This window comes from Girardinichthys multiradiatus, chromosome 13 (genome assembly GCF_021462225.1).
Source record: "Girardinichthys multiradiatus isolate DD_20200921_A chromosome 13, DD_fGirMul_XY1, whole genome shotgun sequence".
Lineage (NCBI taxonomy): Eukaryota > Metazoa > Chordata > Actinopteri > Cyprinodontiformes > Goodeidae > Girardinichthys > Girardinichthys multiradiatus.
In genome coordinates, this window is record NC_061806.1 from 2,608,660 (window position 1) to 2,635,903 (window position 27,244).

Genomic DNA, 27,244 nt, shown 5'->3' on the forward strand with positions numbered 1-27,244 from the left:
TGAGAGCTATATATTATACTTTATTATACAAATATCAAGCACAGATGAATACTAATAACAGCCATATCCTTTTTGGTCATCACTCTCACTGTTTCTTTGAAATCTGATGATGGTGGCAGCTGTGAAAGAAAAGGTTTAAAAATAGGGAAAAATTTAAAGACACTGATTCCACTGACATGGATCTCTTTTTTTTTTTGTTAGTTCTGTTGAAGTTGGTGTTCACCTGCAGTTCACAGCCCTGTCACGGTCTATTACAGGTAGAGTTACTGTTCTTTGCCACATTTTCCTCATATTTTATCAGGGAAATCCACTATTGAGCAAATACAATTGTAAAAAAGAAGATTATGGTCAGGAAAACAGAAACAAGAACAAAATGGGGTGGTTATGATAATGACTCATGTTTAATTAAGGCAGAAAGGTAAAATAATACGCATAGATCATGATCACACATTTCTTATGTTTGTCAATCATTAAACTGCACAGTACAGAATGTATATCACTCACTAGGGTTCTCAAAGCATTGCTGATCTACAATGGCAGGCACATTTGTTGGCACCCCTGGTGAAGTAAAACAGGGTTCAGTTGAATGTGTTTTTTTTTAAAGGGATACAGGTACCAACAACAGTGTCAAAAATTACTGCACATCTTCAGGTGACAAACTTGCTCACATACACCCACTCAACACAAACACACTACCAGTCAAAAGTATAGACACATCTTTGTCTTCATCTTTTCTTTATTTTTATTACTTCCTACATTGTAGAGACATGCTGAAGTGATCAAATTGATGAAGGAAATTTTTGAATAATGTAGTAAACAGAAAATTGTGAACAATCATAGCATCATACAGCAAATGATTTGGAAATATTCTGAATTGTCTGATTTAGGTGGCACTTAAAAATAAATCCAAATCCTTGGATTGAGGGGTCAGGAAAAACAATCAAATAGCTTCTCTTGACTTTCATGTCTATTGTTGTACTTGTCACCGTCTCACTCATTCTGGCTGCTCTGTAAAATGAAATGAACATTTTAAATAATCTGTGCTTGTAAAGTTAGTTGTATACAGATCGTCATGAGTGAGGCACAAAGTATTCTAAAAGCATAGCCTGCAGGTGTGTTTTGTGCTCTTAAATTTTACCTGAAGGTTCCCGCTCTGACTCCTTACTGCTGCTGTCCACCACCTCCATGACAGCAGGAGCTGGGGGTACACCACTAACACTTTTTACAGTGGGGAGGGTGTGCTGTTGACCTCAACTAGGGACGTTGTGAGTACTTCGAAGACCTCCTCAATCCCACCGACACGTCTTCCACTGAGGAAGCTGAGTCCGAGGCCATGATCTTGAGACGGAAAAGGGTAGAGTGCCTACTCCGGGTCGGAGTGGAGGTCCTGCCTCAAGTGGAGTAGTTCAAGTATCTTGGGGTGTTGTTCACGAATGAGGGGAAAACTGGAGCGGGAGATGGATAGACAGATTGGTGCTGCGTCAGCAGTGACGCGGGCGCTGTACCGGTCTGTCGTGGTGAAGAGAGAGCCGCGTCAAAACGCAAAGTTCTCGATTTACCGGGGCGGTTGTGATGGATGGTTCAAATTTCGATGGATGGATGGATGGATACATATAAACACATACATATAAATTATTTTTAATTTGAAGGGAATGTTACCTGATTAAATAAACTCTCTTTTTGCCATTCATTTCAGAAAGATTATATCGAATCAATACACAGAGTGATTCCAAGCCTTTGTTTCTTGTACTTTTGATGATTGACTCAAAGGTAATGAAAAACCAAAATTCTGTCTTAAAAATTAGAATACTGTAAAAAAGTTAATTATTGGACACTTATGGTGTCACACCCTAATCAGCCAATTAACCAAAAACACCTGAAAAGGTTTGCTGAGCCTTTAAACGGTCTTTCACTGTGTGGCAGGAAAAGGTGCAACAGCAACAGTGTGAACCAGGGGTGGGCTGGCCTTCAGGAACACTGGGACATTTCCCAGTGGCCACCAGCCTTGCTAGCTCTGTGATCTTTAAGGGGCGGGACCAATGGTTCGGTTCGAGCTTGAAAAACAATCCATGTTGTTTGTGTGGTTCGCTCGGGTATCTGGCTGAAACTCCCACAGACTGCTTGCAGTAGCAATAGGTAAAGACAGACACGCCCTCCTAAGTTCCATTGGCTCGTTTTAGGCAGCGCACTTCCGTCCACTTGGTCTCGCTCTACTCTGTATGGTACCTGTTGTGTTTCCACTGACGGGTGGAGTTATGGAAGCTGATGCCCCACCTCCTGTCAGTGTAGTGTGCTGTTATTGTGTGACTGTCACATTAAAGTAATTGGAGTAAAACAATAAATACATTTAAAAATACAAAATAATATGAACTAAAAACTAATAATGCTTGTATATGCAATATATATAAATGGAAATAAAACGATCCACTAGGACTAGGAGTTGTTTAAGTGTGTGTTATACACATGCATTTAGGATTTTTATTTGCAGCAAACAGATCAGGGTGTAGGGAACCCACAAAATTTGTACATACATAGTACAACTAAAGTCTGAGCATACCTTTACTCTAGTAGCGATTTACAATAAAAGTGATTGTGATTCAGTTTTAACAAAATAATAATCAAGCTTTGTCTGGCATGTAGTCCAGAACAAGTTATCCTTCAATTTCCCAATGGGAGCTAGTGTTATTCTGATTTGAAATGATGCTCATCAATGGTGGAAAAGATGTGACCTTCATTTATGAGAAAAGCCAAGGAAGATCTGCATGAGAAACAATATCAACTTAGTTAAAATCCTAAAATTAGCATAATGTAGTTAGGACATACTGTACAGCCATAGTTCTGGTTGTAGATTATTTCAGTGATTAGAAAACCAAGAAAGATTAAGTGATTAATAATTAAAATACTACTGTAGTTAGCATATCTGCTAACACACAAAAATGATACAGAAATACAATCACCAAATAAAAATCACATCTCTGTGACATGAACTAAGTTTGATATGTTAATAAACTGCTATGATGAAGTCAGTCTGAACCTGAACATCCCAAGGCATCACAATAAATTGTGCAGACTTTGAACATTTTCCATACACATGTTAAGGAGGTCTTTGCTTGGCTCAACTCTCACAAGAGAGGAGGTCCAACATAATTGGTTATTTGCTCCAGGAAGTGATTAAAATATCAGAGGTGGTGTTACCAAGAATTGTTTTGTTGCAGATAACATTTTATTGCTTCAGTCTGAAAAGTCTGAAAATTAAATACATCTGTACAGTTCTGGATTGTTCTGATCTGACTGCAAGAATTCTGAAATGTTTAGTATTTTTAATCAAGCCAAAGCTAATTTTTCTTAGCCAGCAAGGAAGTTTTACCATTGTAACCACCCTTCATCACTTTTACTGTAAAACTCGGTCATTTATAAACCCCGAATTTCAACCATTTGAAACATTTAAAGTCTAAAACTTACATAAATCTTAGGTAATAACATTAATGGAACTAAAAGTAATAAATAGCAATATTTTGGGGGGAAAAAAGGAGTGTGTAGGTGGAGGTACCTGATGTCTCGCATGCTAATGTAATCCAGTTTTGTTCTTAGGTCGTGGAAACTGATGCCTTTATCATGGTCAGAGAACATCTGGATAAGATGCAACACCTAAGAGAAGAACAATGTACAGACCTAAATGCTAGATTTAGTTGGTCACTGAATCATTATCACCGAACTACTGGATCATTAACTAAAACAAAAACAAGCAAGCAAAGCGTAGCTGATTTGATGTTTAGCTCAGTTAGATGCACAAATTACCACCTGGGTGGAAGCACTGGCAGATCAATTACTAGCACCACGTCACTGAAGCTGGGTCAGTAACCATCTTCTGTAAGCTGATGGGTCAAGCCTGCTGTAAAAATATCTCCTCTTCCAATTTTCAGGTTCTACAACAACAGGTGAAATAAGTATTGAATAAATCAACGATTTTCTCAATAAATATACTCTATACAGGTCCTTCTAAAAAAATTAGCATATTGTGATGAAGTTCATTATTTTCCATAATGTCATGATGAAAATTTAACATTCATATATTTTAGATTCATTGCACACTAACTGAAATATTTCAGGTATTTTATTGTCTTAATACGGATGATTTTGGCATACAGCTCATGAAAACCCAAAATTCCTATCGAACAAAATTAGCATATCATTAAAAGTGTCTCTAAACGAGCTATGAACCTAATCATCTGAATCAACGAGTTAACTCTAAACACCTGCAAAAGATTCCTGAGGCCTTTAAAACTCCCAGCCTGGTTCATCACTCAAAACCCCAATCATGGGTAAGACTGCCGACCTGACTGCTGTCCAGAAGGCCACTATTGACACCCTCAAGCAAGAGGGTAAGACACAGAAAGAAATTTCTGAACGAATAGGCTGTTCCCAGAGTGCTGTATCAAGGCACCTCAGTGGGAAGTCTGTGGGAAGGAAAAAGTGTGGCAGAAAACGCTGCACAACGAGAAGAGGTGACCGGACCCTGAGGAAGATTGTGGAGAAGGGCCGATTCCAGACCTTGGGGGACCTGTGGAAGCAGTGGACTGAGTCTGGAGTAGAAACAGAGCCACCGTGCACAGGCGTGTGCAGGAAATGGGCTACAGGTGCCACATTCCCCAGTCCTGGGCTACAGAGAAGCAGCACTGGACTGTTGCTCAGTGGTCCAAAGTTCTTTTTTCGGATGAAAGCAAATTCTGCATGTCATTCGGAAATCAAGGTGCCAGAGTCTGGAGGAAGACTGGGGAGAAGGAAATGCCAAAATGCCAGAAGTCCAGTGTCAAGTACCCACAGTCAGTGATGGTCTGGGGTGCCGTGTCAGCTGCTGGTGTTGGTCCACTGTGTTTTATCAAGGGCAGGGTCAATGCAGCTAGCTATCAGGAGATTTTGGAGCACTTCATGCTTCCATCTGCTGAAAAGCTTTATGGAGATGAATATTTCATTTTTCAGCATGACCTGGCACCTGCTCACAGTGCCAAAACCACTGGTAAATGGTTTACTGACCATGGTATCACTGTGCTCAATTGGCCTGCCAACTCTCCTGACCTGAACCCCATAGAGAATCTGTGGGATATTGTGAAGAGAACGTTGAGAGACTCAAGACCCAACACTCTGGATGAGCTAAAGGCCGCTATCGAAGCATCCTGGGCCTCCATAAGACCTCAGCAGCGCCACAGGCTGATTGCCTCCATGCCACGCCGCATTGAAGCAGTCATTTCTGCCAAAGGATTCCCGACCAAGTATTGAGTGCATAACTGTACATCATTATTTGAAGGTTGACGTTTTTTGTATTAAAAACACTTTTCTTTTATTGGTCGGATGAAATATGCTAATTTTGTGAGATAGGAATTTTGGGTTTTCATGAGCTGTATGCCAAAATCATCCGTATTAAGACAATAAAAGACCTGAAATATTTCAGTTAGTGTGCAATGAATCTAAAATATATGAATGTTAAATTTTCATCATTACATTATGGAAAATAATGAACTTTATCACAATATGCAAATTTTTTGAGAAGGACCTGTATTGCCAAAAGTACCACCAAATCAATGAATTCCAGTGTTCCAATCACTTCCATGGCTGCAGGTGTATAAAGTTTGCTGTGAAGAAATTTGACTATCCTGCACAGAGTCCTGACCTCAACCTTCTTGAACACCTTTGGGATGAATCAGAAAACATTAGAACGGAGGCTGCAGTTCTGGTTTCCTGATCCAACTATGAACACACTCCTAAACCTTGTGGAAAATATTTACAGAATTGTTAATGTTGCTATTGCTGGCAACGGTGGCTCCATCAACAAACTGGACCTTATAGATGAAGAAAAGATGTCAAGTTCACATAAAAGTAGACAGACATACTTGGTGTATAGTGCATTTCCGATACATCATTTGACAAGAAATTAACACCAGATGTTGATGACCCAAGTAATCCACAAATAGAGAAATCATAGCAAAGCGGTTCATAAATTATGTGTGAAGAAGTGGAAATATTGAACACAGGAGGAAACTGATGTAAAGAAAGGCAGGGAAAGTCCAGAAAGCAGCTGAAATCTGTATTTAGGAAGCATCCCTGCTGCTATTTTGAGATCAATGTTTGCTACTTTAACTGCTGGCCTATGAAAACTTTTCATATTACCACAGTATTGCACAGAGTGGCACACTTGGTAAAAAAAAAAAAAAAAAAAAACACTTCCCCAAAAGTTTTATTGTTTCAAAACATGCTACTGACAATGGCTCCAGCTGCATTTCTAAACAAATTTAAAGCTGTAGCTTTTCAGTTTGGTGTCACATATAAAATAGTTTCATATGAAGACTTTTCATAACTGAAGGGTCAGTTATAAGCAGAATTGGGCATGTTACTTTAGTAATTAGTACTTAATTATAGTTACTTCTCCCAAAATGTAACTGAGTTAGCAAGTGAGACATTCCACTATAAAAGTAACTAGTTAACAGGGAAATTAACTATTGTATTCCTTTTTTAAGTTTAAATATGTAAATTTAGATTTTTTTCTGAGGTTTCACAAGCCAGTTGCATAAAGTGGAATTACATAGACAAGCAGGCTACTTAGACCAAACTTTTCATATTTACTTCACATGTACATTCTTGCCTTTTACCTCAAGGAGAATAAAGTAGTTTCTGTACTTCTACTTTGAAAACGTAATCTTTCCCTCCAGACCCACCATTGTTGCAGCTTACAGCTGCTAGTTTGCCTGAGCAGGGCGGCTGTGTGCGTTTGTTGTCTGTGTGTAAACTAAACACTGCCTCTGATTGGCTTACTATGGAAACCTTACTCTACCTTAGCCAAATCATCTTCACTTATGCAATCGTTTTGTCTTTAGCTTGTTCCTTCACTAAAGAAGAAAAGCTAAGCTCCCGTGGCTGTGAGCCACGACAGATGACAGGAGTTTCAGAGCCTTTGTCCCCCCTAAAAAAATTATACAGTGGAGAAAAATACTTGGTTTTCAAATCTTTACCTCATGTGCTTTTATTGTGAAAGCGCAACGGGAAGCGGGGCAGATGCAGGAGACTGCGCTATCAGCTATAGTCTGATCAGAGACCTCTGAATGAGGTGAAACTGTCTGTAGGCAATGTTGTCATGAATATGGCTGGTTTATAACGTGTTGTTAGTTTACATTTATATTTAGAAATCATATCTGTTAAGCCACCTTAATCCTGGGATGGGCACCTGTCCATTCCTGAACTGTTAACTTTGTCAGTGTTCCCAAGTGGCAACACCATCCAAATATTTTTGACATCTTATTTCCGCAAAATGCCACCACCAAAGAAAATGCTTAAACTACAGCGGGACTTTGTGTGATGAGTGATGCCAGTGTGAGTAACGGTTACACATCACGAGGTCCTAATCATACTCAGCTATTTAACACGTCTGACATTATATTAGATATTATTTGCAATAATGTCTCATTAGGAGAATGATATTACATAAGTAGTGAGGCAACTGAAGCACTAAAAGGTGGAGAAACAGAAGCGCTCAGGTGAGGTCTTAAATGATTAGTGAAAAAAAATATTATTAGAGCCAGGGGCAGCTTCAGGGTGTGAGGTAAGGTTTAAAAATCACATTATTGATAGATTAGATCCAGAAAGGAGAACAGGTGAGAGCTGTCAGGCTGATTTTTTTTAAGACGATTTTTTCATTATTTCCACAGTTATGGGATGGTAGCAGTGCTGAGGAAGTTATCGCAGGACTGCAAATATGCTGACAAGCTGCTGCTGCCAGAAACTTAATGCTCACCTTATACAAATGATACACTTGGCCCTGTCTTCCTGTATTTAACCCCATCTCTCCTAGACATGGCTACTGGCTGAGCTTCTACTGTGACTAACTCTATGTGCTCCCTTTCATACTCTACACCTGAAAACTGGCTCAGAGTTTATCTGCTTGGCTGTCTTTCTCTCCTAGATGAAGCCTCTAAAGGAGCTATAACAATTAATGTTTCACTTTTCTTTCCCATAGAAAGTACTCCTGGATCAGTGCTTCTGTGTTCTCTTTGTGTCTCTGCTCTGTTCTCTCAAACCCCCAGTCGGTCATGGCAGATGGCCGCTCACACTGAGCCTGGTTCTGGTTCTGCTGGAGGTTTCTTCCTGTTAAAAGGGAGTTTTTCCTCTCCACTGTCGCTACATGCATGCTCAGTATGAGGGATTGCTGCAAAGTCAACACCAGTGACTGTCCACTGTCTCTACATGCTCATCCAGGAGGAGTGAATGCTGCAAGTCACTGACTGGATGCAATCTGCTGGGTTTCCTTAGATAGAAAAACTTTTTAACCAATTTGAATAACTGAATATGACCGTTTGCTAATTAGGATCAACTGAAATGTATGTACCCAACTTGAAATCTGTATGATTTGACTGAATTGACTTTGTATAGTGCCTTGAGACAACATGTGTTGTGAATTAGCGCTATATAAATAAAACTCAATTGAATTGAAGTTGTCAGAGATGCTGAGTGACAGACTTGTTTGTGGGATTGGAGATGACCACGTCCGGCATTAGGTCTGGCTCCGACAACAACCAAGTTTTGATAAGGCACTGGAGCTGGCTCAGCCCATGGAGACGATCAGCAGCAATGTTAAAGATTTACAGTCCTTGGATTCTTTTCATCCATCATCAAGAAGACTGCAGTAGGGCTGGGTACCGAACTTCGGTTCGTTTATGGTACCAACCGAAATGCAACGGTTTTACAGAGTATCAAAACATGCCTCCTCTTTCGGTGCCAAGTTTCGGTGATTGGCTGTAACGTTAAACGTGATTGAGTAACCCAGGAAAAATGCATATGTGGTTACGCCTACAGACGGGGTTCACGTGTTTGTGTTGTGAACTGGTTGCGAGCGTCATCGTACCACTTAAAAATGCTACAGACGTCAAAAGTGTGGCTTCACTTTAGAAAGATTGATGCCAATAGTGAACAATGCAATATATGCAAAAAAGACATTGTTGCCAAGGCTGGCAACACGACTAATTTGATTAAGCACCTAACCATGCAAGGGATCAATGTAAAAGCAGAAAGTTGCTCAGTGTTTGACTGCAAGAAGAGCAGCCCGCAGCCAGCACAGTCATCCTCCTCTCAGCAGCCCGTGGTCAGTACAAAACTGGAGTGGCGTGCTTCAAAATCTCCACCACCTGACTCAGCCTCGTCAGAGAGTACCGAGGACGGAACTGTGTCTGGGATTTCAACAGGCAAGTTTAAGTTTAACGTTACTGCAACTACGTGCATGGTGCCGAGTTAGTGTGTAGCTTTATTTTATTGCTATGTAACTAGCTAAATCAAAAGCTAACTAAAGATTGACATTAACAGATAACATTTAGCTTGTAAAAATATGCTCATCCATTGGGTCAGCTGGTTAAACAGCTCACCTAATCTTCACTGTTATTTTTATGTTCTCACAGTTTTAGACTGACTTGTCACTTGTTCTCACAGTTTTAGACTGACTTGTCACTTGTTTGCAACTGTTCTTTTGCACTGAAATTTACACCAAATCAGAACAAAGGATAATTTAGAGCAGAGGCGGCAACCCGCGGTTCTAGTTGTGCTGGAGGTCGAGGGGATACATTAGTGTTGAATTTTAAACGGGGTTTAATAAAATGTTAATATAAAATAAATGTCACATCCACACCTGTTGCCATCTCCTTTACTTGGAAGGGTCTTCTTGAGGTTGTGATCCCCACGGTAAGTTAACCATGAATAGATCCCAAAAAAAGAATTTTGAAGAAAACAGTTTAATTCTGTATGAACAGATTATTTTGTCTTTACTGGTAACGACGCTGGCTTACTTGAATGCTTGATATGTGGTGAGAAATTAGTAAATCAATAAAAAAATGTAACATTAAAAGACGTCTTCAAAACAAGCACTCAGTATTTTCTGAAAAGCACCCAACTGAGGATGAGCAGAAAAGAGCTTTTTCAGAACTACTACAGAAAGCAGAGCAAACATCCTTTCAAGAAGTGGATCAACTCCAAACTCAACTACAGCTGCTAGTTTTGTGGCAGCCCATGAGATCCTAAGGAGGGGGATTCGTTCATAGATGGAGAATACATGAAGAACCCGTGTTTGGAATCACCTCGACATAGGGAAGATCAGAATCGAACTTGAAAAACAGAAGTGACATTAAACAGGAATGAACAATAGCATTTAAATGCCTATTACTTAAAAAAAGGACTGTTTAGACGCGGGGTTGATGTCGTTTTTTTTTTTTATTGTATGTTCAGGTGCTTTGCTTGATTGCTGGCTGAGAAAGAAACCAGAAGAGGATGAGAGCACCCTGAAATGGACTTGTCAAAAAACGTTTCTGATTTTACGTTTACTTTACTAAAACAGCTAAGCTGCAACAAGAGGTTTCGATATTAAAGTGGGCTAAGTTTTATTTGAATTTATACGAATATGAGAAGGACTTTAAAAAGGCCTGCGTAGTTCATTGTTAACTTATTTTTAAGTAGACCTGCACACGTACACTGCACTTGTTTGAATTCTATTGTTACAGCTGATAAAAAATAATAAAAATTTAAACATTTATTAGCTGTGCTATCTTTTGTGCCTCCACACTATTTTTCTTTGGTGGAAGAGGGAGCAAAATGGCTCTTTTGGTAATAAGGGCTACCAACACCTGCTTTAGAAGAGGTCCTAACGGAGCATGGGGAGGTTTTCAAGGACATACTTGGCAAAGTTAAGGGCCCCCCTGTTTTTTTTCAAAGCCAGCCCTCTTCCGTTTACCATGAGAGGAGGGGTTGAGGCTCTGTTGTGGCTCCCAAACTTTGGAATGATCTCCCACTCACTGAAAGGATGGCCCATACTTTGATTTTAAATATCTTTAAAGACTTCTCTTTTTACCATAACTTTTTATTCCAGTTTAGCAGAACTTTCAGGCTGGTTTTATTAATAGTTTTTCTCTAAACTTTTTAAATAGTTTGAACTGGTCTTATTTTATTAGTTTAACTGTAGATCTTGAATTTTATTGCTTATGTTTTCTTTTTGGACCTCTACAGCACTGTGAGCACTATAGGTATGTAAAGCACTATATAAGTGCAGTGTTCTAACGTCACATGATGGTTGGAACAGAACGACCAATAGGATTTATCTCCGGAACACTCAACGCAGTAGAGAAAAACAACTCACAACTGAACAACGAAGCATTAGTAGTGATGTTTGGAATATGATGCTTAAAAGAGCATATTTACAAAAGGAAGTTCACAGCAGTGAGTGATCACAAGCTGTTATCGCTTTTCAGTGACGTACGTGCAGTCCCACACATTGAATCTCCAAGAGTTCAAAGACAGTCACAACCTTGAGACCCTATGAGTACACAATAATGTGTAAAGAAAAATGCAGATGAACCAAGCCATTTGCGGATTGCCAGAGGAGCCTGAAAAAGAGGGGCTAGAAGAGAGTGTTCCAGTGCTGGAGACATCACATTAGTGACTCCCGTGAAAGCATGGACACAAAGATCTAGTCCTTTCACAAGAGAGAGACTTTGAAAAGAGGGTGGTCTGCTGAACTTGAACTGATTTTGCCCCATATAGAGTATATACTGAGAAAAGATTAACTCAGTATTTAGGGTGGGTGTGTTTCATGGGGTCCAAGAGTGATCGTGTCAAAACCGGGCCAGGAGGATGTTTTGAGGCAGCATCATCAATGTGATCCAGGGGTGTCCAAAACAAAAGCCGGGAGTTATGTACAGGTCCTTCTCAAAATATTTGCATATTGTGATAAAGTTCATTATTTTCCATAATGTCATGATGAAAATGTAACATTCATATATTTTAGATTCATTGCACACTAACTGAAATATTTCAGGTCTTTTATTGTCTTAATACAGATGATTTTGGCATACAGCTCATGAAAACCCAAAATTCCTATCTCACAAAATTAGCATATCATTAAAAGGGTCTCTAAACGAGCTATGAACCTAATCATCTGAATCAACGAGTTAACTCTAAACACCTGCAAAAGATTCCTGAGGCCTTTAAAACTCCCAGCCTGGTTCATCACTCAAAACCCCAATCATGGGTAAGACTGCCGACCTGACTGCTGTCCAGAAGGCCACTATTGACACCCTCAAGCAAGAGGGTAAGACACAGAAAGACATTTCTGAACGAATAGGCTGTTCCCAGAGTGCTGTATCAAGGCACCTCAGTGGGAAGTCTGTGGGAAGGAAAAAGTGTGGCAGAAAACGCTGCACACGAGAAGAGGTGACCGGACCCTGAGGAAGATTGTGGAGAAGGGCCGATTCCAGACCTTGGGGGACCTGCGGAAGCAGTGGACTGAGTCTGGAGTAGAAACAGAGCCACCGTGCACAGGCGTGTGCAGGAAATGGGCTACAGATGCCACATTCCCCAGTCCTGGGCTACAGAGAAGCAGCACTGGACTGTTGCTCAGTGGTCCAAAGTACTTTTTTCGGATGAAAGCAAATTCTGCATGTCATTCGGAAATCATAAAATATATGAATGTTAAATTTTCATCATGACATTATGGAAAATAATGAACTTTATCACAATATGCTAATATTTTGAGAAGGACCTGTATGGTGGCCAAGGCTGAAAAATAAAATTGAGGACACAGTAAAGGCCTGTACAGCAGACTCCAAACAAGGCTTGCCCAAGTGCTTTTCCACAAACAGGGGAAAAGTACCACAGATGTGGAAGACATTCTTTGTGGTTCCAGTGCATAAGACCACTCATCCAAGGGCTACAAGCCAGTACCACTGACCTCGTATCTGATGAAGACCCTTGAGAGGTTGGTCTTTAACCATCTTCGCACCCTGGTGAAGTCTTTGTTAGATCTGCTGCAGTTCGCCTACCATCCTGGGATCAGGGTGGTTGACGCCACCAGCACTGTGCTCTGACCCACCTGGTGAAGCCTGGAAGCAGTGAGAGGATCATGTTCTTTGATTTTTTCAGTGCTTTTAACAAGATCAAGCCTGGACTTCTGAGGAACAAGCTGGAGCTGTTAGAAGTGGATTGTCACTTGTCCCTGTGGATACTGGACTACCTCACTGGCCACCTGTGAGGCCACCATCTGAGGACATGAGGCTGTGTCTCTGAGATGCAGGTCTTCAGTACAGGGACACCGCAGGGAATTGTGCCGACAGTGTTTATGTTCACCCTCTACACTGCAGATTTCTCCATCAACTCCCCAGGCTTCCATTTTCAGAAGGAATTTATGGAGTGGTGCCAGCGGAACCACCTCCTGATCAACACAGGGAAAACCAAGGAGCTGGTGGTGGATTTTCACAGTCACAGACCCCCCACACTGACCGCAGTAGACATCTAGGGAACTGATGTTGAGATGGTGGACTCATACATACCTGGGTGTTCACCTGGACACTGGACTGGACTAACACTGATGCTCTTTACAGGATACGTCAGGACAGACTCTACCCGCTAAGCAGACCGAGATCTTTTGGATTGCAGCTGAACGGAAGCAGTTAGATAGGCTCATCAGGAAGGCCAGCTCTATCCTAGAATGCCCCCTCGACCAAGTACACGTGATGGGGGAGAGAAGGACTCCAGCAAAACTAACCTCACTGTTGGACAATTTCTCCCACCCCATGCATGAAGCTGTTGAAGAACTGGACAGCTCCTTCAGTGACAGACTGCCGAACCTGTTGACTGCCTAACTAACCAATCCTTGCTTGTAATCGACTGAGCCTTTGACACCCAATCATGACGCTCACCTGTTTTCAATAAACCTGTTCACCTGTGGAATGTTGCAAACAGGTTTTTGAGCATTTCTCAGCTTTCCCAGTCTTTTGTTGCCCCTGTCCCAGCTTTTTTGCAACAGGCAGCAAGCATCAAATTCAAAATGAGTGAATATTTGAGAAAAAAACAATGTTTGTCAGGATCATTGTATTCTGTTTTTAGTTACATTTTACACAATATCCCATGTTCATTGGAATTGAGGTCATATTCCTTTTTATATTTTTCCTTGACAGTAGTAGTCTTACTTTTTTTTTTTTTTTTAGTTTTTTACATGTTCGAGTACCTGTATGCTCCCATGTACCCAATATGTTGCTGCTGACACACATGAATTTCCTCACTGTGGAACAATAAAGCATATTTCAGTTCTATTCTACAGTCTGTCAAAAGAACAGAAATGCTTCATCATGTGCTCCGCTGTATCCCTGGGACTGGCCAGAGATGCCATGGACCTGGATTTATGACGATTACGCCAGACCATTCAGGGGGGAACATGTTTGTGTTCATTGATACACATGGATCTAAATGGATAGACATGTATGCAGTGAGTAATGCTACTTAAGTAGCATTATTGAAAGCTTGCATACCAGCAACCACAGACTACCTTAGTTGTTGGTTTTAGACAACAGAACCTGTTTTATCAGTACAAAGTTCCAAGATTTCCTGTACAAGAATGATATTCGCCATTTGAACTTTACTCCCTACTACACATCTAGCAATGGATTAGCAGAGAAGAGAGTACAGATATTTACAAGAATTATGGAAAAATGTCAACAGGCTACAATGGGTCTGCCTACAGCAGAACTGTTATTATGGAGGAAGTTACACTGTACACTAGACGTAATTCAAATTCAATTCAGAAATACTTTATTAATCCCAAAGAGAAATGAAATGTTGTTGTAGCTCATATTATGCAGATTTTTCAAAGAGCCATTGTAGATGCTGATGGCTGTGGGCAGGAACGATCTCCTGTATTCGTCTGTCTTATCAGCTTGTCGTGCTTTTTTAAGTCCCTGGCTCTGATGCTGCTACCCCAGCAGATGATGGAGAACAGATCACACTTTCCACAATAGACTTAAAGAAGATATGCAGCATCTCGCTGCAAACAGTGAAGGACCTCAAGAAGTACAGTCTGTTCTGTCAATCTCCTTTATTTTATCCACATTCAAGATGAGATAATTGTTTTAACACCATGCCACAAAGTGATGCTCTATATTGAGCCGCAGTTACCACTAAATACATCTTGCAGTCATTAGTTAGAAATTGCTCCACTTGATATTTAACATATGTGATAAATATCAACTGGAGCACTGTTGTGTTAGTCGTAATGCTCCACTTGTGGAAGCAAATCTGTTGGTCTTCTTGGCACTCAGACAACAATTCTGAGTGCTACTCTGCTGGACGGGACACGGTAAAAAAAAAACCAAAAAAACTGGTCTGTTTGTCAGGTAGTCTTTGATCCAGGAGATTTTTGAGGCCTCCACCTGAGTCTTTTGGAGTTTCTGACAAAGCAAATCAGGTTTAGTTGTATTAAATGCACTGGAGAAATCAAAGAACATGATCCTCAGTGCTGCTGGCTTTGTCCAGATGACAGTGGGTTTGTTGAAGCAGGTGTATCTTCAACTCCAACTCCAAAGCAATAAGCAAACTGAAGGGGCTCCTGATTGTTCATTGTTTGCTTGCTCAGGTGGGTCAACAGGAGTCTCTCTAGGACCCTCGTGATGTGGGATGTCAGGCCAACAGGTCTATAGTCATTGAAGACGAATGGGTGAGTTTTCTTTGGTACTGGAACAAGAAAGGAGGTCTTCCACAACAGTGGAACCTTCTCCAGGGTGAGGCTAAGGTTGAAGAGGTGCTGCAGAATTTCACAGAACTGCTCACCACAGGTCTTCAGGATTTTAGGGCTGCCTTATTCCGGTTCAGTCTTTCCAGTTGTCTCTTCACCTGATTTCTTGAGACACACAGGTAGAAGGTGGAGGCAAAGGGAGCATCAGTATCTTCTGATTTGGTTGAAGACAAGCAGGTAGAAGGAGAAGGCTCCATGGCTGAAGTGGAAGATAACATTTGAGGTGTGACAGACTGCACCCATATGAACAAATCAAAGATCATGACATGAAGGCTAAAAAGCTATGGTTTACTTAGGGAGACACAGGGGTCATTGACTGGACCCGTTTCCTATAAAGTGAAACTGGGTGATGAGAGAGTAATGAGGAGAGATGTGGATCACGTCTAGCACTTCTAGTTAAACTAGAACATTTTCTGTTGTGGAAAAAGAAATTTATTTTTTGCAATGCTTTTGAGAGGGAGTAGTGAGTTTATATATACACACATACAAGTACATCTCAAAATGTTTGAATATTGCGTAAAATGCAGTTTTTTTGCCAGTCATCTCAGAAAGTGAAACTCATTGTAGAATCATCACACAGAGTGATTCCAAACTTTTGTTTCTTGTAATTTTGATGATTATGACTTACAGGTAAAGAAAATTTTGTGTCCCAGAAAATTAGAATTCTGTAATAAATATTCATTACTAGACACATGGTGTCACACCTAATCAGCTAATTAACTCAAAACACCACCAAAGGTTTCCTGAGCCTGGGTCATAGGCTACACAATCATAGGGAAGACTGTTGACTTGACAGATGTCCAGAAGACAGTCATCGAGACCCTTCACAAGGAGGGTAAGCCACAAAACGTCATTGCTGGTTGTTCACTGAGTTCTGTATCCAAGCATATTAACAGAAAATTGTGTGGAAAGAAGAAGTGTGGCAGGAAAATGTGCATCAGCAATAGGGAGAACCACAGCCTTAAGGACTGTCAAGTGAAATCCATTCAAGAATTTGGGTGAGGTTCACAAGGTGTGGACTGAGGCTTGAGTCGGTGAATCAAGAGCCACCACACACAGACAAATACCAGACATGAGCTACACATGTCACATTCCTTGTGTCAAGCCACTCCTGAACCAAAGACAACGTCAGAAGTGTCTTATCTGGGCTAAGAAAAAAAAAGTAATTGGACTGTTGCTCAATGGTCCAAAGTCCTGTTTTCAGATTAATTTAAATTCTGCATTTCATTTGGAAATCAAGGTCCCAGAGTCTGAAGGAAGAGTTGAGAGGCATAGAATCCACTTTGCTTTATGTCCAGTGAGAAGTTTCCACAGTCAGCGATGGTTTGGGGTTCCATGTCATCTGCTGGTGTTGGTCCACTGTGTTTTCTGAAGTCCACAATCAATGTAGCCATCTAGTCATCACATAGCCATGGAAACGCTTACTTGGTTTCAGGGAAAGAAAGTAAAACTGCTAGGATGATAATTGACTTGATTCATATCCAAAATGTATGGAAAGAACTGAAGGTCAGATTGCTAAGAAAAGACCCCAAGAACCTTCAAGAATTGAGGACCCTTTGTGTGGAAGAATAAGTCCATATCGCACCCCAGAAATGGATGTGACTAGTTTATTCATACAGGAGACATCTGGAAACCAAAAAATACATTTCTAAAGCATATTTAAGACATTTCTGTAATACTATACTGTAAAACTATAATAAAATGCACTTCATTAATTACTAGCAAACATCACCAACAGGTGTTTTGGTTGTTTCTTGGTCTAGAGTATACAAGTGTCACAATGCCAGGATGGAAAGACAATGGCAATGAGCTTAGAAAAGCAATTGCTACTGCAGATCAATCTGAGAAGGTTTGTAAGATCATTTCTATCATGGTGGTGAAAGAGTGAGGATTTTGGCTTGTTTTGAAGCCAAGGATTTAGGCACCTTTAATTCAATTCAAAAATACTTTACTCATCCCAAAAGGGAAATGAATTGTTGTTGTAGCTCATTTTATACAGGTTTCTTCAAAGAGCCGCTGTAGACGCTTGCAGTTGTCAAGTCAACCACGAACTACCTTAGAGTCAAATGTGAAGTCATCTGTCCCACATTCAAAGCTTGACCCAAACAGGGTCACCTACAGGACACTGGTCCTAAACACAGCAGCAATTCTGAAAGACAGTGGATGAGGAAAACACTAAATAGGTCTCTATGAATGGAAGCAATGTGCTAAAGAAGAGAACTGATCCACTATACCATAGACTGATTATTGAACTGGTATTGTTGCTAAATGAAATTTTGCAAGCTGATTCACACACTCAGCTATTCCATTTTAGTTTCACCTATTAATACATAATGGCAGTGTGTACTCCATTGCATGTTTTCCTAAACTTGAGGTTAGATCTTTTATGTCCTGACTGTAAAACCCTTGAACTGGAAGAGGGTACTTTCTTTCTCCAATAGCTGTACGATCTAGCCAAAAAGTACTTTTGATTAGGAATGTTGCCACCTAAAGAAAACAGTAAGAGCTTTTCACAGTTTCAAAAGAAAAAAGGAGTTTCAAAAACAGGTTAGATTAAAAAAAAAATGTAACAATGTCCTGTCAAAATGAAAAATAAAATAAAAATCAGACTTTGTACATCATGAACAATTTTTGGAGCAGAAAAGTGTTCTGACTAAACTTGCTCCTAGAAGCCACTGACCTGTCCCTGGACTGTGGACAAACCATTTGGTAAAACATCTTGTGGATCCATCCCACTGCTCCAGTCAGGCTCCGGCACCACAGTGGTGTTCATGTTCACATCAAAAACCTGAAGATACAGTGCAAAACCAGTTACTGTGAAACAGATACTGGTAATTAACCATTAACTTACATAAAAAATAAAAGCATAGCTTATGGTCTACAGTGATGTTTCCAGATCTCAACTCCACATTGTGACTGGTGTTAATTTATGAAACTCAGTCCAGACAGGGAACAAAGTATTTGTGCATTCACTTATGTGAACAAGATTAATTATCATTAATTATCATTAATCTTTGTGCATTCACTTATGTGAACAACATTAATGATAATTAGTGACATTCATGCCTTTTAAATTGGACAGCAAGTATTTGAAAACTAAATTTAAGCCTAAGGTTACTAAATAATGTAATGTACAAAACAAAAAGATACCAAGCACACCATTGAGTCTAGTCCAAGATTTGCGAGAATCTGTCAAATCAGCTTCCAGCCCATCACAAAACCTTAGCTGAGTCATGCTGTTGGGATTATGATTATTAATTAATATTTATCAATAATTATAATTGAAAATCATAATTTGACAAAATAAATTTCTTAACCAAAAATCCTTATGAATCAAAATCAGAGATGTCCTCTGGGATTGTAATTGTGGCTCAAAGCCCTTGATAATTACAATTAGTAAATTCTCAGTAATAGTTGATAAGTATTTAATAGATGTCACTGTTTAATCAACCGCTTCTGCCGAAACGTGGGGAACTTTCACCTTATTTTGACTGACAAATCACTCTTGCACAAAATAAACACAAACACCTTCTCTTTATCTATGTGAATACAGTGAACCCTCGCTATATTGCGGTTCACCTTTCACGGTCTCGCATCGTGCATTGTGTTCTGCATTCTGATTGGCTAAACAGTCTCTCCGCTTCTTCTCTACCTGTGTGTCAATAATGTTGCGGTTTAATATGTACACGTACGTAAAACAGGTTGCCAAATTTATGTTTACAAATTCTCTTGCAATTTCAAGTTTCTCTAAAACCCGTAATGTCGACAAAACGTTCTGCACCAACAAAGGTACTTGCGGTCGGGCCCAAAAGGCAGAGGAAGATGCCAACTATCGCAGAAAAAGTTAAACTTCTGGACATGCTAAAGGAAGGTAGAAGCTATGCGGCTGTAGGTCGCCATTACGGAATTAATTAATCTTCCGTTCGTTCCATAAAGAAGGAGGAAAATAACACAAGGACGACAGCAGTAATAAGTTTTAATAAGGATGCAAAAAGGGTTGCAACTGTCTGCAACAAGACCATGGTAAGGATGGAGACTGCATTAGCTTTGTGGATTAATGACTGCAGAAAAATAAAAACATTACACTGGATACGAATGTTATCTGCACAAAAGCTAGAATACTGTATCAAACCTTTGCTGACAGCGACAGTGACAGGGAAGAGGAGGAGGATGCAGATACTGGGCCATCATCAAGTGCTGTTCACGCAGTACCAAGCGCATTTAATGCTAGCAAGGGCTGGTTTGAAAAATTTAAGAAACGCTTTGGACTTAAAAATGTTTCTCTGCATGGAGAGATCGCCTCTGCGAATACCGCTGGAGCAGAAGCGTTTGTGAACAATAAATTGAAAGCGATCATTGAGGAAAGGGGATATAAGCCTGAACAAGTTTTTAATATGGATGAGATTGGCTTATTTTGGAAACTAATGCCCTCCCGCACCTTCATCATGCAGGAAGAAGCCAAAGCCACAGGATTTAAAACCCAAAAAGATCGTTTGACTCTGATTATGTGCAGAAATGCTGCAGGCTTTATGATTAAACCAGGGCTTATTTATAAGTCTAAAAATCCCAGAGCACTGAAAAATAAAATTAAGGATAATTTGCCCGTTTACTGGATGCACAATGCAAAGACTTGTATGACAAAAGCGCCCAATCTGGATTGGTTCAAACACTGTTTCATCCCGGAGGTCAAGTGTTATTTGAGAGGAAAAGGACTAGACTTTAAAGTGCTTCTGCTCGTCGACAACGCCGGAGGTCACGCTGATGATTTGGCGGATGATGGCGTGCAAATCGAATTTCTGTCGCCAAACACTACATCCCTGATTCAGCCCATGGACCAAGGCATCATCCGTGCTTTCAAGGCTCTCTATACACACAACATCCTGCAACATCTTGTTGAGGCTATGGACTTGGATCAAGATTTCTCACTAACGGACTACTGGCGTGGATACACCATCGCATCATGTCTCCAAAATATTCAGAGGGCCATTCAGGAGATGAAAACTAAAACTTTAAATGCCTGCTGGAAAAAACTGTGGCCAGAGGCAGTGCAAAACCCAACCGGAGGCTCACTTGACGAAATCAATTACTCTGCCGTAGATACAGCTGTGAATCTCGCTAAACAGCTTGGAGGAGGTGGCTTTCATGACATGACTCTGGATGACATTAATGCCCTGATTGATGCAGACGCACATCCGCTGACCGATGCAGACCTGGCAGAAATGACAAAGCCACCAAGCGGCGATGAAAGAGAAGAGGAAGAAGAGGACACAAGTGTGGATAAAGATGAGGAGGATGGACTAACACTCGCTTAGCAACAATGCCAAGAATGGCCACTGAACTTCAGCGAGCAGCTCAAGAATGGGACCCTTTGATCAGCCGTTCTCAAACATAATCGATTGTGGCATGTCGGTTTATAACAATATTTTTGCCCAGAAGAAAAAAAGAGCGACATCAACTACAAATAACTATGTTCTCTCGAAAAAACACACCTGCACCACGGGCTTTAGAAGAAAAAAACGCTACAGAGCGGAGTCAGGATGCAGCGGCTCAGTCAGAAGAGCAGGGAAATACACGAGTCACTATTTGTCCTACTGTACTTTGTTTTGTTTTTTTCATAATCATTTTTCTTGTGTGTTCTTTTTCAAGTGTCCTGTCACAGCATTTCAGGCATACCATAGAGAGAAGCTGGAGTGAGCGAGTGAGTCACCTGGAGGTGCACAGTTGTAACAGTGGCAAGAATGGTAGAAGGCCTGCAACACAGCACCCAAAAGCAGCGAAAGCCTCTGCAGTCTCAGGCAAATAAACACAAGACATTGACCCAAGGAAGCCTTACACCCCAACAAGCCACACCGCCATCTCCAGCCACCCAGGCTAGGTCCAGGACCCTGTACCCTTGGGCCCGCACCCACCCCAGGCAGCAAGCAGGGGAGACACCCCAGAGCTCCCTACATGCCTGGCAGGCACCAGCCCACTACGTCAGTAGTTCAATGAATATGGCAAACAGAGAGGGAGAGAGTGGACAACCTTTTCCTGGGTCTCATTCAAGATTGAAGCTCTCAGAAATTTGGCCATATGATTTTATACAAGCATTAGGCAGCTATAAAGCAGCTTGATCCATGACACACACAAAAAAAAGGATGTCCAAATCCAAATTTGAAAATGTATATTTCTAATTAACCTTGTCAAAAGCTTTTTCTGCATCTAACGAAAAGATAAACCCCCTTAATTTGGATGTTACAATAGTCTGTTAGATTGATTAGACTTATTTTATTACTTATTGCATACCAATTATTAACCCCAACGTTCAAAGTTTTACAAGTGGTGTTAATGTTTTTTCATCAAAGTTATCGTTACTGGTGCAAGCTCGCTTGAGAAAATTGGATTAATTTGTTCCTCACATATCTCCTTCATAACAGAGTTGCTGATTTGAAAGAAGTCTATAGTAAGTATAGATGTCTGGAGTAAGAGTGGTGGACAGGTGATAAAAAAGGTAAACTTCAGACACACAAGTCTGTCATGCTGCACTGTATGTGTAGGAGGATTAAATGCTGCAATTTACCGACTTGATGCAATCTGCTGGGTTTTCTTAGATAGAAAATCTTTTTAAATCTTTAAATCTTTTTATGTGAATAATAAATTGAATCTGACTACAGTGTGAGGATTAATTGGAATGTATGTACTGGACTTGAGATCTGTATGATTCGGTTCAAATGACCTTGTGAAGTGCCTTGAGATGGCATGTGTTGTGAATTTGTGCTATACAAATAAAACTCAATTGAATTTCTTCAATTGTGCAGTGTTGGTTACCGTGTAACAAAGGCCTACAAATTGGATTTAATATAACAATAATTTGAAAAGCAGCAGAAATTCATCACTGTATACCTTTCCGAAAAGCTTCATATGAGCTTGTACCACTTCCAACATGTGGGAGCTGATCTCATTCAGGTCCTTTATACATCGGATTTCCATTGCCAGTAATGACCTTTGTCCCTGCTGAATGGGGAGAAGAAAAGGCAGTGTGGTATTTTTCCCCCCAGTGCTCTCCTTCTCTTACAGCCTGCTTTTCTAGAAAGTGTGCTTACACTGTAGCTGTGTAGGCTTCCAATCACCTTCGCATACGTTCCTGGAGAAGCTATGGTCATCAGCGAACAGTCCTGTAAACATCAGAGTTTAGAACCGATCATTGACCATAGCCATGCTATGCCCACCTTACGTCTCTCCAAGAGATCATTAATAGCACTGGCCTCCACGTTAACCCAACGCTTTACATTCAGGGGTGGACCAGTCATGTCATCCACAGAGTACTGAACGTTGGTCACAAATGGAGCAAATCCTCTGATGATTCCAACAACAGAAACCTAAAATTAGACATTTAAAGATATACTGAGCACTGGTTTTAATTATAGTTGTACCAAACATTCAAATTTACCCTCAGATACAGATCCCCCAATCTGTCTTTAAAAAAAACGTATGCATTTCATCAGCTGATAGTCAACTTTTTAATGTGTACTTGGCAGAGGCTGAAATGCCTCTGCTGACAGCCTCAACAAACTGACAACCTTCAGTCAGACTCATTTTGTCCTTTAACAGTAGCGGTGAGTAAACCTCTAGTACAAAACAGAATGACCTCAACCAGATCCAGGTTCTTTGGTAAGAACCCGATAGTGGGGAGAGGATTCATGGCATTTGTGTTCGGGAGCATGTGTTCAAGATCTGGGTTTTGGTTAGGGGTGGCTCTGTGGTCATGTTGGGATTCATGGAGGATGGGATGTTCATGGGAGATTGGAATCCATTTGGGGGTTGGGGCCATTTCATTCTAGGGCGGTTCTGGTTGGCTGGCTCCTTTGGACCGGGTGGACCACTTTTTTTACATGTTTTTTTCATTGGAATTCAGGTGGGACCTGGCCCTAGTCTGGACTGGTTGCTCGGGCAGTCTCCCCGTCTTCACCCCAGAATGAAGGAGACCACCTTCGGGGGCTGGTTGCCCCTTTTGGGTTAGGGGACCTGGGAAAATGGAGAGTGTATGGGGAGTGCAAATGAGTGTACAGTATCTATTTCTGTGTGTCTTTACATTGGGTCTGTGGGTGAGTGTTTGTATGTGTACTCATGAGGGGTGGTTATCCTGGCAGTGGTCCTCCCATGCTCTGGGGGGTGTTTGGATGTCTGTGGCTCAGAGCTCCTCCTTGTCTGCCTCGGTTCCTGGGGGCAGGTCTGTGGCTCCTCATGCCCACTATTCTTATGAAGAAACCTTACACAGGCGCGCTCACACTCACACCCACAGAGTTTGGATTCAGGTGTTTATAGACACACAAATATAATCTATATTGAGCTGTTGTTGCCACTAAATACATCTTGCATTCATTTTCAGTGACGTTATCTATGCATTTATCGTTCATCCCTGTGGTTTTTCTTTTTTCCTCTGTTTTTCTCTTATTCTGCAGGTGTAGAAGCAGACTTCTAGGGTGTTATCTTCTATTCTCTTTATCCTTCTCTCCTTTTTAATTTTTTGACCCACCTCTTTCTCTTGTGGAGCATTATAGCAAATGCTGTAATGCAGTTTTTAGTGAAAGTCTCCCTGACAGCATGTTTCTAAAACAAGCAAAAACAAACAAAAAAAAAAGGCAAGAACCTTGAGGACCCATGGAGTCAAGCTGATCCAGTAAAGAAGCCGTCTAATATTTTAACAAGGAAAGGATTTTTTTTCTCTTCCCTTTAATGTGGGATATAGTGGGCAGCACTTTGCTTGCTGGGTCAATGAGCAGTTCAGCCTTTGCTAAAGAAAAGTTTAAATTCCCCATCATTATGCTAGAATATGACTGCCAACAGCCCTATTTTAAACTGATAGAAAAAGCTGAGGTGCTGACTGCCACCTGCTCTGCTGCTTTACCTGAAACACAGCCCCTCATCTTCATTGTGGAAATGAGCCGCTTTTCTTCAGGCTGTATGTTTGACGACAGACAAATGCTCCAGCACCGCCTCAGCCAGTGCAGATTCATCACTAAAACCCACTTTTAACCTCAGTCTGACTTTCTCTTTCGTCCACTGGAACCTTGCTTCTTCTCTTCAGGTGTTTTGACAAGGTTGTCATTTCTGTCAGCCCATTTCCAAAGGTTCAGTCGCAAACAGACAATTTCTGGCCATTTGTCTTGTTGTTGCTTATTTCTTTTTTGTATTTTAAATCATATTGCCTTGAGTTGTCCATTTGGATGTTTCCTTTAATCTGTTCATACTCGCTCCGGTTTTTAGTACAAGCTGGCTGGGAACAACAAATATTTTTCACACATTGTGTTCACTTCCCTTCTTAAACCAGGTAATTCATCCCCTGCCGTTGATTCAACTGGTAGCCTTCTTGTTGGGCTGACATTTTCTGTTAATCAGCCAATCAATCTCAACTGCAGATTTGTTTGCATGACCAGACTTGTGCAAGAAGTTGTTTTAGACATGGTAATTAGATGTGATTTCAGAATTATCTTGCTGAACATTTAGCAGTTTCATCATTTGAAGTTATGTTTCTGAGGCGTGTTTTACAAAGCTCTAATGTTCAGCTGCGCTGTAATGGACTGTTAACCTGCACAGGGAGTACCCTGCCTTGCAGCTGGCTGGCTGGCTGGTTTGCAATCAGGTATTTGAATAGGTGGCTAAATTCTGTCATCAGTAACTGTCTGAAGCTTACTGTAAATAGTAGGTGTGAAAGCAGACCAATTAAACACAGCAAAGACTTATTTGACCTATTTGAGAGATCAAGCAAGTTATAGGTAAGTTATTCAGTCATTTTTATTCATTTAATTTAGGTCTTGAATTTAGTTTATACTTTTCCATGTATGATCACAGAATAAACTATATTTTATGCATGTCCTTAAATATCCACCCCATGCAAACTTACAATTTCTCCTTAAATCCTGATCCCTGAAGTAAACGACCCACCTGTTTGAGCTCACAGTTGCAGATAGTGAAGCAATCATTGCTGAGTTGAGCAGCAGCCAGCAGCTGAGATACGGTGCAGGGAAAAATCTCAAGGTGGGCTTTCTGTGGCAAGGACAGTGAGGGAGCAGAATAAAATGAATTCAATAAATAAACTTTCTCTTGGAAATTAAGGATCTTTTTACTTGATCCAGCAGACATGTACCTTTGATGGTGCAGTTTTGTAGCTTGAGGTTCCAACAATGGAATGACTGCAGCCTATATCAGGGCAACAAGGGTCTAAATGTGTGTGAGGGATGTTCAACAGAAGATTTTAGAGATGTACCACTTACCTTGATTCCACATGGCAAAGGTCAAACAGGATCATCTAAATATAAACTGGCAGCTGCAGGCTTTCATCAGTAAATGCCCAGCAGTAAACAGAACAGGACACTGAGCTCAAACTGCAATTTTTTCAGCAGGTGAGTCGAGTTACAGCAATCACCTGCGAGGCAGCGCAGAGCTGAGGAGAACCAGTCTGATGACAGAAGTCAGATTCACACAACATCCCTCATTTCTTCACCAGAATTCAGTTATTTTAGCTCATTTCTATTCATTTACAACCAACACTGATCAGTGGATTTTATACTTCATTTAATATCTTCAAAGTACCATGCATAGCCATGATGAGAACAGGGACGTGTGTGTGACTCATTATCTGACAGCGAATGTTCCCGACATAGGAGGAGGTGGGTGGGGCACTGGCCCAGGATTCATAGTCTCGATATTCCAGAGTGGGAAAACCAGACAGATAAAAAACAAAAATCCAGTGCGTTACCAGTTAAAAAGAACATCATGCTGATCATCTCATTTTGTTCAAATGATTTTTCCCAGAATAATGCCAACTGTAACATTAGAGGAGAGTTCACATAGAAATAAATGCTTCCTTAGAGTCAGGTCTGCACACAGAAAACAAAATGTTGCTTGTATGTGTTATAGTCCTCAGATGAATTAAGCATGCAACTGTCTCGTGTTCCTTTAGGGACAGAAGCTGGATCTCAGAATATCATCACAACTGTTAGTATTACAAGCTGCTTAAACTGATTCCCCTTCTGCGTCAAACATTGAAGGAACATGTTTCCAAACAGAGATTGTTTAGTCCTGTGTGTCCAAATGATTTACTGAAATACAAACTGTCAGAAGTGAACATAAACTATTTATTACTGCAGGTTTTATATGCAGGGCCAACATATTGCATTTTGTAGTTTGGGCTGGTAAGAAACTGCTGACCTTCCAACCTTGGATAACGTTCCAGACGATTGTTTTCCAACTTGGAACTCAGAACATGAGACTTCCCAGTACAAACTAAACATTTGCTAAGGAAAGTCTGAACATGTATTTCCTGTTAAACAAATGATAATGAAGTGGCAGTTTTGTTTTAAAACTGTTAAAACATAATGTCAACTAACTTGTGTAGAGCAGCCACCAGAGGGCATAGGTGATCCATAGTAGGAGCAATAGTGTTAATGGGCAGTTTTTGGAACATCCAAAAGTCAAAGCGCTTATAAGGTCAGACACACATAGGATGACTTGTAGATGCACTAGACAGCATCGCCAGTACCTAATGGATCACATTTTGGGTTTGCATGATGCTGGGTGGATGTATTGTGCAGTTGCCAGAAACATGGGGTTACTCTAAAACGCAGCACAGTCCCAGTGGCCCAATAGTGGAACCAATGAGAATGTGAAGGCGCCGAT

The 27,244-nt window shown here is 40.7% G+C and overlaps 1 protein-coding gene across 5 annotated transcripts; it reads right to left on the minus strand.

Moving 5' to 3' along the window:
• Positions 1–26,196, minus strand: LOC124879613 (replication protein A 32 kDa subunit-like). Of its 5 annotated transcripts, XR_007041063.1 has the most exons (11): positions 25,840–26,180; positions 25,713–25,765; positions 25,511–25,612; positions 22,831–22,944; positions 22,669–22,740; positions 22,469–22,579; positions 18,267–18,374; positions 3,551–3,648; positions 505–558; positions 224–310; positions 1–119 (listed from the first exon to the last, which is right to left on the minus strand). XR_007041063.1 is itself a non-coding variant. In XM_047384301.1 (9 exons), the coding sequence occupies exons 1-9, from the start codon at positions 25,850–25,852 to the stop codon at positions 2,683–2,685; spliced, it is 747 nt and encodes a 248-aa protein (XP_047240257.1). In that variant the 5' UTR covers positions 25,853–26,139; the 3' UTR covers positions 2,435–2,682. The 5 variants fall into 5 exon arrangements, 4 of the variants coding, with proteins under 4 accessions (XP_047240257.1, XP_047240259.1, XP_047240260.1 ...); XM_047384301.1 differs by lacking the exons at positions 1–119; positions 224–310; positions 505–558 and adding an exon at positions 2,435–2,758 and having other exon boundaries at positions 25,840–26,139; XM_047384303.1 differs by lacking the exons at positions 1–119; positions 224–310; positions 505–558; positions 22,469–22,579 and adding an exon at positions 2,435–2,758 and having other exon boundaries at positions 25,840–26,179.
• Positions 26,197–27,244: the final 1,048 nt, after the last annotated feature.

Bases quoted from the DNA above. Each gene is read 5' to 3' on its own strand.
- LOC124879613 (XM_047384301.1), bottom strand. The intron at 22,741-22,830 runs GCCAGTGCTATT...TGATGTTTACAG, and splicing joins AGCGTTGGGTTAACGTGGAG to GACTGTTCGCTGATGACCAT. The intron at 18,375-22,468 runs GTATACAGTGAT...CTGTATCTTCAG, and splicing joins ATATGAAGCTTTTCGGAAAG to GTTTTTGATGTGAACATGAA.